A 17062-nucleotide genomic window follows, 5' to 3' on the forward strand; every position below is an offset into this window, starting at 1 on the left:
TATTTGTTAAGCTTCTTTCTCTTTTCAGTTTTACTGTTTATTTTTAATTTTCTCAATCTTAACTTTCTAGTTTAGTTTTTTCAGCATATTTTTTATAACACGAAAATCATCAATATATGCGAAAAACTGTGGCCAAGCTGTCAAAAAAAATTGTGTGCGTAGTCATTAGACACCAGCAATTTTAACTTTTAGAAAATCAATTGCTTCAAGCAGGAGTACCTTTATTTGACTATAAAACTATAATGTGGAAAATTTAAAATTTGCAGGTCTTCCTGATTCTATCTTATTTTAATTTAATTTATTTATATAGAATTCTTTATGAAACATAAACTGGAGTGAGAGTAAAATTAATGAATCCTTAAAACAAATGTTGGTGTATTTTCATTTATAATGAAATGTAAATAATTTATTTTTCAACTCGTAATTTTTTAGACATATTTGGATCCTGCAAAAATGAGTAGTTTTACATAAAAGCCATATAATTAGATAAATTTATGTAATAAATCATTTATAAAAATCATGATTTTAAATGTTGCAACTTATTTGGGTTTAGACAATAGTTCACAAAAAAAATTTCAGATATTATTTTTAAGTTAGAAAAAAAAACATTCATCTTTTTAGCTTAAAAACTTTAACTTAATGCAGAAAAAATTAATAAACCGCTGAAATGTGTTAGTTTTGTTTACATTTACTTATTTTTAATGACATTTCTTTGTAATTCTACAAAAAATGGTGTTTATTTAGCTGTTTATTAATGTTGATTTTTCAAATAAGATGTTTTATTTTTAAGTCAACTTTTATTTACTTATAAATTATCTACTCCAGCTTGAAACAACTTAATACCAAAAATTGCTGGTACCTAGTGATCATATAAGGCATGCGGCCAGATAACAACCTTTTAGTTAACAAAATAGTTCCTTTTATTTATTCATTATGCTTAGAATCTCAACCTCCCAAACAAAAAACAAAAAATGTTAACAATAATATTTAAAAAACCTTATACATTTCTCTTAATGCTGTTTCTTTAAAAAATTGACACAATAGGGTGTGTCAATTTTTTTTTTTTTTGCAATTTCAAAATTATCAGGGTTACTTTGGTGAAGATTTTTATGGGGACTTCGAATCTGCAAAAAAAATTTTATAAAATAATGCCTTGCTGTGTGGGTCAGCGTTGTTTTGAATGGAAAAATGACTAAAATATTAACAGGGTAAACTATAATTTAGAAAAATTTTTTAATAACTCAATAATTGTTATGTTGAGTTTAAAAAAAATTGAATACTTGGTTCAAAAAGTTATAAAAATAAACACAGAAAAGGAGTTTTTATATGACAACTATAATTAAAAAAAAAAATTTTTTTACTAAAATTTTTGATTAACACAATAATTATTATGTTGAGTTTTAAGAAAATTGAATATTTGGTTCAAAAAGTTATAAAAATAAACAAAGAGGTTTTTGTGAAGGGTATTTTTACAAAAATCAGGCACTTTTTTCATATTTTAGACAAAGAATGTTATGGTAAAGTGTGTTGTTTTTTTTCTTCTTGTTTTTATCAAACTTTAAAAGTATGGAGAGTTCATTTTTGTCAGGAATTTTACGGGAAATATGAATCTGGAAAAAAAAGGAGAAAAGATGTCTTGTTGGGGTGAACACTTAGTTTTCAATGAGAAAGTGACTAAAATATGACTAAATTTAAAAAAATACTTTTTAAATATTTGATAAACTCAAAATAAACTATGTTCATATTTTAAATAGTGACTAAATTAAAAAAAAAACTTTTTAAATATTTGATAAACTCAAAATAAACTATGTTCAGCTTTATGAAAATGTTATATATGGTAAAAAAGCCAAAAAAATAACCACACAAGGGGTTTTTGTGAGGGTTGTTTTTAGAAAAAAGTTCAATATTTTCGTGTTTTAGACATGTTTTATGTCACCGTAGGGAGTGCTGACTTTTTTCTACTTTTTATTAGGTCTTAAAAATAAGAGAGAACCCACCTTTTTATAGAAATGACTTCAATAAGATTTATTAGGAGGAAGAATTACTAATTAAATTAAATTAAACTAAATTACTAATATGATCACTGTTCTCCAAATTGACCACCAGGTTAAAACTCTCCTCACTCCCAATTTTTTTGCATTATATCAATCATATGCAATAGTAAACACAATTTATGTTGCCTAAAAAATCTGGCATTCAAAATAAATTATTTACGGCTTCTTTCCAGATATAATTATTATTTTCCAACATGGCGACAGAATTTAAAATGTGTACTTGTGCAGTTTGCTTGACAAATAAAGGTATCAGATCAAAATATCTAACGCTTATAACACCCTCAGTATGCAAAAATATTTAAGAACACATTTGGCCAAACTTTGATATTGATCTTGATGTTTGTCCCTCAAAGGTACTTTTATATGAGTTAATTATTACTTATATATATATATATATATATATATATATATATATATATATATATATGTATATATATATTTATATATATATATATATATATATATATATATATATAGAGAGAGAGAGAGAGAGAGAGAGAGAGAGAGAGAGAGAGAGAGAGAGAGAGAGAGAGAGAGAGAGAGAGAATGATAGAAGCAGTATTAGACAGACCTCCTCACTGCTAGGTATCCAAACAAATGTTGATACAGAGCCAAATACAACTGAGATAAATGTTGATACAGAGCCAAATACAACTGTTTTAAATACAACTGAGAAAATCTGTAGTTTATTTAAATCTTGTAGTCTATTTAAATCTTGGTATAAATAATAAATATTACGGTTTTATAATTTAAATATATTTTATTAAAATGTATTTTTCCTTTATTTTTTATCAATCAAATCTTTTATATAAAAAAGTTTATAATGTAGAAATAATCCACAACTATTTAGATTCTTTTTACAAGTGCAAATATTTTGCACTTGTAGATATTGTTAACTTGTTTGTTCAAATAAATTTTTAAAAATTTGAATTGTTTTTAATAACTTTAAAATTCTATATTGTTTGATAAATTTTAAAATCAAACTGTTAAGTTTGATTCAATAGTTTTATTGTTTTATTTCTTATTCAATTTTCAGTTATTTTAAAATACTTGTTAAATTATCACTGTTAATTTTAGGCAGAGGAATTCCTCATACTTGTTGCAAAAGTAACGCTGTAAGCAATATCATAGATATCAGTGAGTCGCTTGGAGAGGAAAATGCAGAACAAATAGTTTCTGGATTGTTAAAACGCAAAATGGAATGTGAAAACATTGTAAGCGGAGAGCAGTTCATGTTGTCTACGGGTGGAAATCTTCTCTCGGTTACAGTTGGAGTTAATAAAATTAAGTCAAAAAGAAAGAAAGTAAACCAGATCTCATTCCAAACTATTATGGAGCTATCGAATGAATTAGAACTTTCTAAAAACAAAACAAAAAAATTATGTTCTACTTTACGGAGGAACATAACTGGTGTATAATCAAGTATTAATATTAAAATGACTGAATTAGAGGAAACTCTTGATTCTTTATATGAATGCAAAACAGAGGCACTGGTTGACGAAGATCAGACAGTTTTTAGAGATATAGTTTATGTAAAAAATACAACAGAATTTAGTAAATTTATAACAGAAAAAAGAGGTATCGATAATCTTAATGCAATGTTAAGAATTTCTACAGATGGTGGTCAAAACTTTTTAAAAGTTATCATTAATGTTTTTGATCCAAAAAATCACTATTCTTCATCTGAAATATATGAAGATTCTGGCATAAAACGTTGTTATATTCTTGCCATTGTGGAGTTGGTTTCAGAGGATAATCTCCAAAAATTATTGGCTCCTCTAAAACTTGAAGAAGTAAATTTTAGTCTTGCATTTGATTTAAAGTGTGAAAACAGTATTTTCGGACTACCAGGTCACTCTGGTAAATATACCTGTTTGTATTGTGAAGGAGAATGCTCGCTAGAAACAGGAAAACTTAGAACTTTAGGCTCCATAAACCTGTGTTATGATCAATATGTATGTGATGGGAAAAAAAGATTGAAAATGCAGGAATACAAAAATGTTATCAATCCTCGTTTAATTTACTTACAAGAAGAACAAGAAACTCTTCTTGAACACATTGTTCCTCCACCTGAGCTCCACATTTTGATGGGAATGGTAGATAAATTTTGTACTTTACTTTAGTGTGTTTGACACCTTTTGAAAATTGGTTGAAAACACATTACATACTAATGAGAGGGTATCATGGTGTAGGTTTAGATGGAAACAATACAAATAGATTAATGTTCTTGTTAGATGTTTTAGAGAGAGATGTCACCTTTGCTGCAGCAATTAATATTTTACCGATAGTTAATTGTTTGCATAAATTTTTAATAATAAAATCAGCAGTGTTTGGTTTGGAACTGGGTATAGATATTTCTGTTAAAATTGAAGACTTCAAAAGTTCATTTTTTAATCTTCAACTGTATACCAAAGATATTTTTGACTACAATTTAACAGTTTCATGGAAAATTCATATTTTAGTGTGTCACATTCTCCCTTTTGTAGAACACAATAATACTAGCTTAGGCAACTATGCAGAACAATGTGGTGAAGCTGTTCATCACAAATTTAAAAAAACTTGGTTGAATTATAAAAGAACTATTGGACACAAAAATTATGCAGAAAAGCTAAAATCTGCTGTAGTGAATTTCAATTTAAACAAACAATAGTGAAAATTTCATGTTATAAATATATTTATTACATGCTTTTTTTTTAAATATAATAGATAAATATTATTGTGTCATTTTGACAACCATAATGGCTGTTTTAATTTTTAAATTTTACATACTTAGCACTTAGTTCAGATTTTTTTGGCAACATAAATTGTGTTTACTATTGCATATGATTGATATAATGCAAAAAAATTGGGAGTGGGGAGAGTTTCAACCTGGTGGTCAATTTGGAGAACAGTGTGATATAATTTAATAATATAAAGAATTAAAATATATGTATACACATATATTTATGTATACACACATATAAATATTTACAGACGGAAAAACATTTTCAAACAATAAATGGTCTTGTGAATTAGGAAAACTGTTGGATACGGTAACAGATCTAGATGCAAACAAAAACTTTAAAAAAGTAACTTTCGGTGAACCACTTATTGTTTTGCCAATTTGCCACGGATACAGAATTGTAACAGCAATAAGATCTGGAGTGTTTTCTGAAAATTTAATAAACCTTGAAAGATCCCTTTTCTCATTCAGATGGCTCACTACAGCCAACCATTTTTGCCAATCCATCGAACATTGTGTTAAGCAGGTTGCTTTTTTTAACAATTACAAGAATATAATAAAATGCGGTAGTGGTGTAGTGGTAGAGCTCTCACTTCATGAGCGAGAGGTTCTGAGTTCAATTCCCACCATGTCCCTGGTAGTAATGCGCTCAATTTGTTTCTCAGCGCAGCGGCCATGTTCGTCAAGGTTCATGTTTCGGAGTTATAGAGTTGAGAGAGGGTTATAACCACAAGTAGCTTCCTCATCTGTAGTGGTCTTCTCAGCCTTGGGGAGGTGAATTATATTTAAAAAAAAAAAAAAACTTATTTAAAATTTTTTAAATAAGTTTTTTTTAATGTTTAATATAGGTTACAGAGGCTTGTGCAAAAATATATTCTCTTGAGAAGCAAGAAGGATATATAAGAGCACAAGAAATCAGTAGGGGTTTTATGAGCAAAAACAATGCTAAATATAACTTAGTTGGACTTTTTATAAACTTATTAGCTTATAAATTATATAATCAATTAATAATTAATATAATAATTATCCATTAAATCTTTTATCATTACATTTTTTGCTATCATTAGTAAAGTTTTCGTTAAAGTAACTTAGTTTTAGTAAAGTCACAGTAATCGTTCAAATGCAATTCATGTATTGTCACCCATAGAAATTGCAAATTTGTCAATGTAGTTATTTTTATGAAATTAAATCGCTTGTGAGTATTACAAATTAAATATATCTACAACTCATATTTAATATTTGATCAGAAATAGTAATCATCAAATATTTCTAGCTTGAGTATAGCGTTTAGAAAGTTATTGTATATTTTTCTAACAATTTTGACATGTATATGTATATATATATATATATATATATATATATATATATATATATATATATATATATATACATATATATATATATATGTATATATATATATATATATATATATATATATATATATATATATATATATATATATATATATATATATATATATATATATATATATATATATATATATAAATAATCAGGCAGCTTAAAATATGAAAAAATATTTTTGTTAGATTTGTTTTTTAAGAAAATCATAATAGTATGCATTTTGCTATAAATCCCATTAATATAGCTGATTTATATTATAAAATGTATTCGTATATAATATACTGTTTGTTATAACAAAAATGTTTGGCTTGTTATTAATTTCAGAAAAGACAGCGCACCCTATGATAATATTCACTGTCTAAAATATGAAAAAATCGACTCATTTTTCTAAAAACAACCTTCAAAAAACCCCTCCTTATGTGTTTTTTTTTTTTTACTTTTCAACAAAATATGACACTTTCATAAAGTTCAACATAGTTTATATTGAGTTTATTAAATAATAAAAAAAAATTTTTTTAATTGATAATTTTTTCTTTTAATTATTCATATTTTGTAATTTTCTTGTTGAAAACTAAGCGTTTCTTCCAACAAGACATCTTTTCTTCTTTCTTTTTTTTTTCTAGATTCAGATTTCCCATAAAATTTTTCACAAAAATGAACTCCCCTTACTTTTAAAGTTCAATAAAAACAGGAAAAAAACAACACACTTTATTGTAACATTCTTTGTCTAAAATATTAAAAAAGTGCCTGATTTTTGTAAAAATACCTTTCACAAAAACTCCTTTGTTTATTTTTATAACTTTCTGAACCAAATATTCAATTTTCTTAAAACTCAACATAATAATTATTGAGTTAATCAAAAGTTTTAGTAAAAAAAATTTTTTTTTTAAATTATAGTTGTCATATTTGAGTCATTTTTCCATTCAAAACAATGCTGACCCACCCAGCAAGACATTATTTATAAAAAATTTTTTTGCAGATTCAAAATCCCCATTAAATTATTCACTAAAAGTAACCCTGCTGTTTTTGAAATTAAAAAAAAATACTAAAAAGCAACACAACCTTGAGCATCAGACAGGTCTAGTATTCTCAGATTATTAAATCTCATATAATTCAAGTTAGATTCTATCAGGTGATCAATAAAAATCCATAAAAACTTATAATTGCCATTACACACAAAGTTTTAAGATACTAACTAAACAGAAAGGTATATATATAGAGTATTTATTACTTTATTAGTTTCAATATTAAATTTCTTACATCAGGCTAATATTTCAGATTTTTCCACTTTGAGAACAAGTTGACTTGGTGAGGTCTTATGCAAGGTCTTAAGCAATGTTTTTTATCAATTTCCTCAAGACAGCTATTTACCCAAATACAAAGTTCTTTAAGATTTTTTGCTTGCCAGCTTTTTGCATAGACCATTTCTTTGATAATACCCAAAAAATCCTTAGTTGGAATACATTCTGTGATATTTGGCTAAATATCTACTTTGGTAACATATTAAAGAATGGCATCATTGTTTTGACATAATATATTCTTAATAAAATATTTTCATAATTTAATTAACAAATTATTCTTTAATAAAAGCTGCTACTTATTTCTTGACCAATCGCAAACTATAAATTTAACACCTCCCTTTTTCTTTCATCCATTTTCCTAAATTTCACCCAAACATATAAGCTTGGATGAACTTAGGAAAACTACATTTTGTTTAAACAAAATATTATTACTATTGATTGTGCTGTAAGCCAAAGTGAAAGACTTAAAGATCATAAATGATCCACAATTTTCCTTGCAAATTTTAATGCAGGCAATCACATCTTTGGCAAACTATTTCTTCCTGGTCATGATTTCGCTTTGGTATCTTTTCTATCTGATGGCAATTAAAACTTGTCTTTTTTTAAACAAGTAATCAATCAGAACTGAACTACATTCAAATTTGGAAGCAGCCTGCACTTTTAAGAAACTTCATTGCAGTGATCAAACATGATTTTGAGGTGCCTAATACTTTTTCATTCATTTTTCAGACGACACTTTATATTTCATTTACTTTACATCTTCAGGCAATCACTTCTTTTAACTTTTATAATATGAGAGACATTTCTAGTATGCTGGAGAACACTGGAGATGGTTTGTCAAGATATACTTTTAATTTCATTGTGATCCAGGGTGAACTTTTTTCCATAAGATCAATATATACTGGATTGTGTCAGAGTTAGTTTATCTAGGTATATCTTAAAGTAGCCAAGGGTTAACTTTTCTCTTAAAATCAACCTGCTAAATAAAAGTTATAATTTTTTTTCCTGTTATCTTCAAGTTACCATTTTCTTAATGTGTAACTTTTGTACAAACCACAATATATATATATAAAGAGAGAGTATTAAATTTGTAACAAAATAGATAGTATCTGAATTCAATAAAACTTATGAGTGTGTCATTATCTAACCTTTAAACTTATCACAGACTTGTATTGAGTGCACATTAAAAACTTGCAGTAAATCTTTAACAGTGTCATTAACAAATGAATTCAGTCATCCCAGAGAAACTGGTTAATCCATTGTTAGACATAAACATTCTAATAACTCCAGCTTGTATTTATTACATTTTATTAGGATGTCAAATTTAGACATTTGACATCCTAATAACTCCAGCTTGTACTGCTGATGTTGTTTCTCACCTAAACTGTCCTACAACTTCTTACAAAAGTGTTATCCAAGACTCTCTAATTTATAAGTACTAAACAAGTACTTGAGTAAATTTTTTTTTCCTGCCAGTCGGAAAATGGCATTAGTGAATACTATTTTAAAAACTTTGAAAATCTGACTTTTTTAATGTTAAACCATTCTTCTTACTATTATTAACAGTTTTATGTGTTTTAATGAATGATTTATTTCAGGTGATTATTTAATTACTTTATTTTAATGAATGATTACTTTACTTTAATGAATGATTACTTTTTATTTTATTTCATTTAGGTGCCCCAAGAAGTCCTTACGGACTTATCACAGAGCACCGCGGATGAGCATTTAATTGGAAGTTCATGCCTCCTTCCTAACCAATGTCACAAAACTTGCCCAGAGGTGGGGTTTAAACCACAAATCCTTTGTTTCGGAGGCAAGTGCGCTACCACTGCGCCACGGCTGCTTAGAGTGATTTACTGATGATGACTTTATTTTAATGAATGATTACTTTATTTTAGGTGATTATTTTATTTCAGGTGGATCTTATGATGGTTCAGGTAGAATAATAGAGATTTTATAGTTTGAGTTATTTAACTCAATATAGGTATAATGCTAACATTTTGGACCTTGTTTTGAAAAAAAATTTTTTACTTGTTAACAACATCAAAATTGGCAACTCTAACTGATTTTTACTTTACAAGGAACTGAAAGATAGTTATCTACAACTAAAAGAACCATAGAATATCTTGCATAAATTAAAAAAACAAAAAGAGATGATTACAGGCTATTGGCTAAGTTTGTTTCATTAAAGATTTTCTTTTTCAACATCAATAATATGTATGCATTTACATATAAATTTTATTTTTTGTTTTTTTCCTTGTTAGGAATTGCCTTTAGACTCTACTTGAATACCAATATTTTACCCACACAGCAAAGGTGTAACAGCAGAGCAATTTGTTGTACAGGGCTATTTTTAAATTTCTGAAGAAAGAACACTATTGAAATAAATAGCTAAGCTTATTAGTTGCTCCTGGTCAAATGCAAAGTTTAAAATGAGAAAGGAGCACAACTGAAAAAACCTAAAAGAAATCACTCAAACTAAATTAAAACCCAACAAGCTTTCACCAGACTCCTTAGGGTTAAAGTGCTTTATAAACATTTTTTTATTGTATTTATAGTTTTTAATATCATGGTAAATAAAAAAACTTGTAGAAATATAACAACATTAATAACTTTTAACAGTCTTTTTAATGGTAATGGGTAATTGTTTCTTCTTGAATACAATTATATATGGTTTGGAAAAAATTTCACATATCATTTTTGAAAGAAATTATTATTGTATCACCCTAATTTAGCAAAATAAAATGTTACAGCAAATTTTTTTAAACTCATTGTTTGTAATAGTCTTAAGTTAACTTTAAGTAATTATGGTGTGGCAAAGCAAACTTCAATTATCAATTTAACTATGGAAGTATAATTTAGATTCCATAGAGTAAAATGATATAATAGAAAGTATAATTAAGATTTCAAATTTTAAAAAAATTTATTACATAAATCTAATTTTAAATAATTTTAAACAAGAAATTTATTTGAAAATAACAATCATCTAATTATTGATTTTTTTTTAAACAAATTTGTCATAAAAAATTAAAAAACTAAAAAAACTTTAAAAGTCTCTTCAGTTTCAATTACAGGAAAGTTAAAGTTTAAAGCAAAACAAATATCAAACTCAACACCAAGACCAGACAAACAGCAACAGTAACATCAATTGTTGTTTTAGTATAAATAGTTATAGAATATTTATATATATATACATATATATATATATATATATATATATATATATATATATATATATATATATATATATATATATTTATATATATATTTATATATATATATATATTTATATATATATATTTATATATATATATTTATATATATATATAATATAAATAAATATATATATATATATATATATATATATATATATATATATATATATATCAGATTAATTATTTTTAAACTATTTTATTAAACATGCATATTGAATAAAAAAAATCATGCTAAATGGGGCCTTTTTAAAAAAATCTTTTAAAAAACATAAGCTTTTTGGAATCTGAACTTCCTTAAAGCTGATAAAACCACAACAATCTTTTTTCCTATTCTCTTAAACCTTGCATCTCATAAAAATAGTGCGCAGCAAAATAAAAGGTTAAGGGCCTATATCAAATATTAGAAAATATTGTTTTCTAATGTACTTTGTCATCAAGTGAATAACCCCTCCCTATATCCCTATCATAAAATAAGTAATCAATAACTAAATACTCACTTGCTTTGACCAAACACAATGATTTGATACTTTATATTGATAGCCAATGAAACAGCGTTTGTAAGATCCTTTGCAAATATTCCTACAATGTCCTGAAAAAAATAATAAAAAATGCTTATAACCTTTTGAAATGCAAGAATATAGTCTATCATTTGAATATTCATTTTCACAACATGTAGAGCTTGTCTCAATAAAAATAACTAAAGCAGTGATAAATTGCATCTTGCAACTATCCTGTGGAAGGCAGTGATAAACTGCATCTTGCAACTTTCCTGTAGAAAGCCTCATAAGCAAAGACTTTAGAATTGAACAAAAAGTTTTTATTGACCATCTCAGCACCCATTCTTTAACTATTAGGTTGACATAGATATTAACCTGTGTCATATTGATGTTACTCTGGTTATGGCTGTACAAGTTTTTTTTTTCCTTAGGTACAGCTCTAAAATCCAGTTTAACGGTTCTAAGACTGAGAAGGATTACAAAACTATGTATGAACTCTCAGAGAAACTGACTCTATCAGCATTTGTAAAATATTAAAGTATATACAATGCTATATTGCACACAGAGGGTGTGATACTAGAGCCAGGTGGACTAGAGTCTAGTGGTACTAGGCTAGTGGTACTAGACAATCCAAGGGCTTGTCTTTAGTACCACTAGCCTAGATGTCTCTAAAGTTTAAAGCTATTTTCAACCTCTTGATCTTTTTTCAAAAAACCCAACACATTTTTTCTTCTTGCAAATCCAATCAATTGCAAACTTGATCACTTTTGCTTAACTTGTGTCTTATCTTTGACCTGAGCTTGTAATTAATTTGTTCTAGTTCTCTTTTAGGTGGTTTACTCCATGCTATGACCTCACTAAAAATTTTATTTAGTACTTCTACATTAGATTCATTTTATTATCACACTTTTTACATCTACCATTAGGCCCATTGGAATTGAAATCAAACCTCGCTCTATCTCAGGGCTTCTCCATCCTGCTGAACTGCTAATACAATATGTAATCACTTTTATCATCTTTTTCACACAAAAAATTCTCTTAATAAAAAAAACAATATTTAGTCATTATAAAAAATTGATGCAAAAAAGTTTTGTTTAATGTTAAGGTTAATTATTCTTGGATTACTTGTATTTAATCTCAAAAGATAAATTCTAGAAATATGGTTTGTTTTTTGTTAATAGTGCTATTAACAAAGAACAAACCATATTTCAAAATGGGTCTGTTCTAATTATTATACCCCAAGAGAGACAACTACTTGTTTTTAAAAACCGTTTCTTCATTAGGAAAAGTGCAGTCTCTTATATGATAACACACTTTTCCTATGATACCAGAAAAACAAGTTAATAAATTGTCTTACTGAAACACTTCTACGGCTTGTACTCCTTGTGCTGCTTGTTTACTCTGATCCTTCTATTTAACTATTGTCCAAACATTTTTTTAAACATCATTAAAAAAGTCTATAAATAATAACAATTAATATGGATTTCCTTCTGTTCTACTGATGATTTGGTAGTAGTAATGACATATATGTATTATGTATAATGTGTGTGTATATATATATATATATATATATATATATATATATATATATATATATATATATATATATATATATATATATATATATATATATATATATATATATATATATATAAGGGTGATGACTTTTATACAACCTTGTTTCCCTGTATCATAATTTGATGAGCTTTCATTTAAGATTAAATAAAATATTTTATTCAAGGTGATTTGATAAAAAAACCTCACGCACAAAATGATTTTAAGAATTTTATTTATTAGCTTTTTGGCCAAATTTTTGAAGTCACTGTAAGCAGATAGAAAATTTAACACAAGCTGTAGAGTCACATGCATACAACATTGTATAGGATCATCAAATGCACAAGGAAGCCAAATATTCATGATAATGTCATTAGAGAGGATGAATCTAAGTGGGAGGTTGTCCTTGTTGCGGCACTGGTTGCTTCAGGCAATGTTGATTGGAGAGTCATCTATTTTCCAGTGGGTTTTCAAGCAATTGAGAGCTTTGGGTAGTCATTCAAAGCTTCAGATAGGTCTTCAAAATCTTTCCATCTTCCAATTTTAGCGCAGTCAACTTAATTTCTTTAGATTCATTCTTGAGGACCATAGCTTGATATTCAAAGCCCTCAATGTGTTTGCCATCAAAGTGTATGCTCCATTTCTCCAGATAAAGCGTGCTCACCAAGTGTTTCTTCACCTGAGCAGCTCTTATGTAGATAGCCTTGTGGATTGCTGATTGACATGGGGTTAAGATTTCAATTCCCTCACCAGAAAGCTGGTGGCACACCACTGCTGGTCTATGGGATGATAGCTTTGAGCATGTAACAAGACCTCTTACAATGCCTGTTGGGTTATACTTCCTTTTGCTCATTGATGCTGCATTATCATTCTCCCAAGGACTGTCTGTACTGTTCTCGGAAGAGTCCGTGCTACTTTCGGAACAATCAGGTAGCGCTAAGCTGGTAAGTGTGGACACAGTTGCTTCCATTGCCCTCTTTCGCTTGGGTCGGTGTATGGTATTGGCACTAGCAGGTTTACCAGTCAAATAACCAACATGACCTTTGCTCTCAATTTGCAGTTTGTAGAGGTTCTCACCCTCTTTGCACAACCATTCGCCTTTCATCTTGGTCATGTCAAACAGTTCATTCAATAAATCAAAGTTTTGTTTTTTTCTGCAGCGCTTGTAGTCTTTCAGAAGTTTTGCTAGTTTTGCACAAATGGCTTGATCAAATACATGCGGGAAGTTTAACGTTTCGCTCCATAGGTCTTTAATCTCTACAACAGTTAAACGGATCACCTCTCTCCATTCTTTGGCAGTAGATTCAAGAAATTTGAAGCATCCGATGACGTGGTTTTTCAGGGGCATGCGACTCCGTTTGCTCAAGGGAGCTTTATAAATTGCCACATTGCCTCTTCTTGATGGGGCTTGAAACTGGACTAAGTTCTTTGTCCAGGTTTCCTTGTTCTTCCCCGTGTTAGAAGAGCTCTTTTTGAACGACATGTTGTCTTCTACTAAGCAACTGAAATAGGAAAGGCCTTAACATCAATATTAATTACGTAACAATTTAAAGAAACTGTTATTAAGTTTTCAATTGAACTGTTATTGTTAATATATTTTATTTCAAGAGAAGCAAATAAAGATTATAGAAAATGAAAAAGGCAGACACGAATAAAATAATATATGCTCAATTATAATTTGCAAAAGAGTTAAATGTAACTTACCAAATAATAAAAGGATCTCTTTATACTTAAACTATAGAGAATGCACAATAATTAAAATAAGGCAACAATAATGTTGACACCAAATTAAGATAATTAAAACTCAACTACCCACTTTGAACACCTCGCTTATATACCAGTTTATAGCAGACTGCAAAACGGCTGAAGAAAATTTTAGAACTCCACAGAAGCTTCCCAAACAATTACATCACTGTGATGTCACTGTCCTGGCTGACAACGCACAACGTTTACGATGTTCTAGAAATTTCTATACATTTCTCTGCTACATAAATTATTGCACAAGTTGGTTTCATGACTTATATTATATACAGTATATATATATATATATATATATATATATATATATATATATATATATATATATATATATATATATATATATATATATATATATATATATAAAAGTCAAAAAACTTAATTTATTGGATAATAAACAGGCACAGTTTTTGCAAAGTCAAAAAAATTTTATGTGTAAAGAATTTTTTCATGACGTAATAAATGACGCTTGTTATGTGTATATTATTGTAACATAAACATATGCTATTGTTATGTGTATATTATTGTAACATAAACATATGCTATTGTTATTTGAATATTATTGTAACATTAACGTTACAAACATATGCTAGTAACTAGTATAAAACAAAATTTTGTATCTAATAAGCAATTTTTATTTATATAAACAGATTTAAATACTATAAATATAATAAATAGAAAAAAACTATTATAATACTACTAATTATTATAATTAGAAAAAACATAAAAATAAGGAAATAATGAATAATAAGAAATAGCTCAAAAAAGCATTAAAAATTCTTACAAGTATAAAAATTACTTAATTTAAAGCTTCTTAAGATTAAATATAATAAATACTGCAAGAAAAAAAATTAAAAAAAATACTACAACAAATAATTGTATTTGTTTATAACCAGGGATGCAGTCCCAAAAGGACTCCGCCTTTATAACTTTATTTTTTTAAAGTCTCTGGTGTCCAGAAGCTCTAAACATGTTGTTTGATTAATGATCTGCTATAAGAAAAAAATTTATGATATTTAATGACTTGGAACTTATTGTTTTTAAGTCCGGAGTCCTGGAGTCCTGGAGTCCCAGAGTATTTCCAGTATTATACCTAAGGACTCTGTGTTCAAAAACCGATTTGTTCTTCTGACCTATAAGTCTTGATTTTTTCCCCATTAGTAGCTCATAAGCTTTTTTATATTTGTAGAGCTCCTGGATACCAAAAACTAGAAAGTAATCTTTTTGTTACTTCCGGAATGAAATCCGGAGTCCTTTGTGGGACTCCGCATCTCTGTTAATTACATTTATTTTAACAAAACAATTATTATATTTATTTAAAAAATTATTATTTGCAACTAAACCTCAGTTTTAGATTCAACAGTTGATGAGGTGAGAAATCCACCTCTTCCATCAGATAGAATAATACCGAAACCACCAAGAATGGGACTGCATTCAATTTTTGTGACAAATAAATCTTTACTTTTAGCAAGCGGTGAACCAACTAGTAACAAAGAAAATTTATTGTATTTTATATCAAAGATATTTCCTATTGACTAATTACAAATAAAAAAAGACTTGCACCCGCCTAGAAAAAATTCTCTGTTACATTTCAGTAACATTATTATTATAAGGTGAATATAAAAATAAAGCAAAAATTAATGTGGCTTCACAGCACCAGGGAAAATTAAACTCCAATTGCTATTTAAGTCAATAATATCAATAATATCCAGGAATCTGCCCTTTTAAGCGTGTTTTACACAGGACTCTTGGCAACCATTGCAACCAAGGTAGTGGTAAGAAAAATCTTTTCATATAAGAAAACGTGAATGAAAGTGTATGCAAATATCTAACTTACATAAATAAGTAATGTTAAAACATATTAAATCATATATCAAGTTTTATTTCCATTTTACAAAGTCTTTTGTTTGTTAAATAGTTTTAAAATTTTATGTCAGACACGCCTGCGTGGCAGAGTGGTTAGCTCGAGTTAACCACTTAGCCACTGAAGCAAAAAGTGTTGGTTCGGATCCTACCACTGTCTTCTTTTTTTTTTAAATCTTTTTAAATTTTTCTTAAATACAAAATAAAACACTTTTGAAGTTTTATAGATATTATATACATAACATATATAAAGATATTGTACAATATAAAAAAAAAAAGAAATTATTTTTTTAAAAAGTTTAAAAATTCTAAAAACATCAAAACACCAGAAGAAATTTGTTGCGCATGAATCATGATTGAGATACTTATGCTATTAACGTGCTCAGGTAATTAGTCCTAATAAAATTGCGGATGGTCTGAAGCATAATTAAAAATTTAATAAGACAGTCCTGCTATTCCACAAGGTGCTGCTGTAGAGATAAAAAAAAGAAGAGTCTCTAACTAGAAAAAAACTTTAATTTTCATTTTAACAATTAAAAGTCTCTTTTGCAATATTAATTTTTTTGCTTTAAATATACACGGCCAGATTGAAAAAATTGAAAATGTATTGCGTTAAGAGGCAGATTTGAAGCCTCACAAAACCACACCAATGACAGCGCATTAAACCACTGATCTATTGAACTTATGCAAGTAATTGAAAAAAAAAACATTTTATAAACTCTTATACCAATTG

General features: G+C 27.6%; 1 protein-coding gene across 1 annotated transcript in view; it reads right to left on the reverse strand.

Moving 5' to 3' along the window:
- Window positions 1–17062, reverse strand: part of LOC100206908 (guanine nucleotide exchange factor subunit RIC1) — a 97279-nt gene that overhangs the window by 46265 nt on the left and 33952 nt on the right. Inside the window, exons 6-7 of the mRNA XM_065801324.1 lie at window positions 15810–15949; window positions 11155–11246 (exon numbers count right to left, since the gene is read on the reverse strand). Of these exons, the coding sequence (XP_065657396.1) occupies window positions 11155–11246; window positions 15810–15949 (232 nt within the window). The remainder of the gene's footprint in view (window positions 1–11154; window positions 11247–15809; window positions 15950–17062) is intronic.

The sequence above is a fragment of the Hydra vulgaris genome, chromosome 07 (assembly GCF_038396675.1).
Source record: "Hydra vulgaris chromosome 07, alternate assembly HydraT2T_AEP".
In the NCBI taxonomy this organism is placed as follows: Eukaryota; Metazoa; Cnidaria; class Hydrozoa; order Anthoathecata; family Hydridae; genus Hydra; species Hydra vulgaris.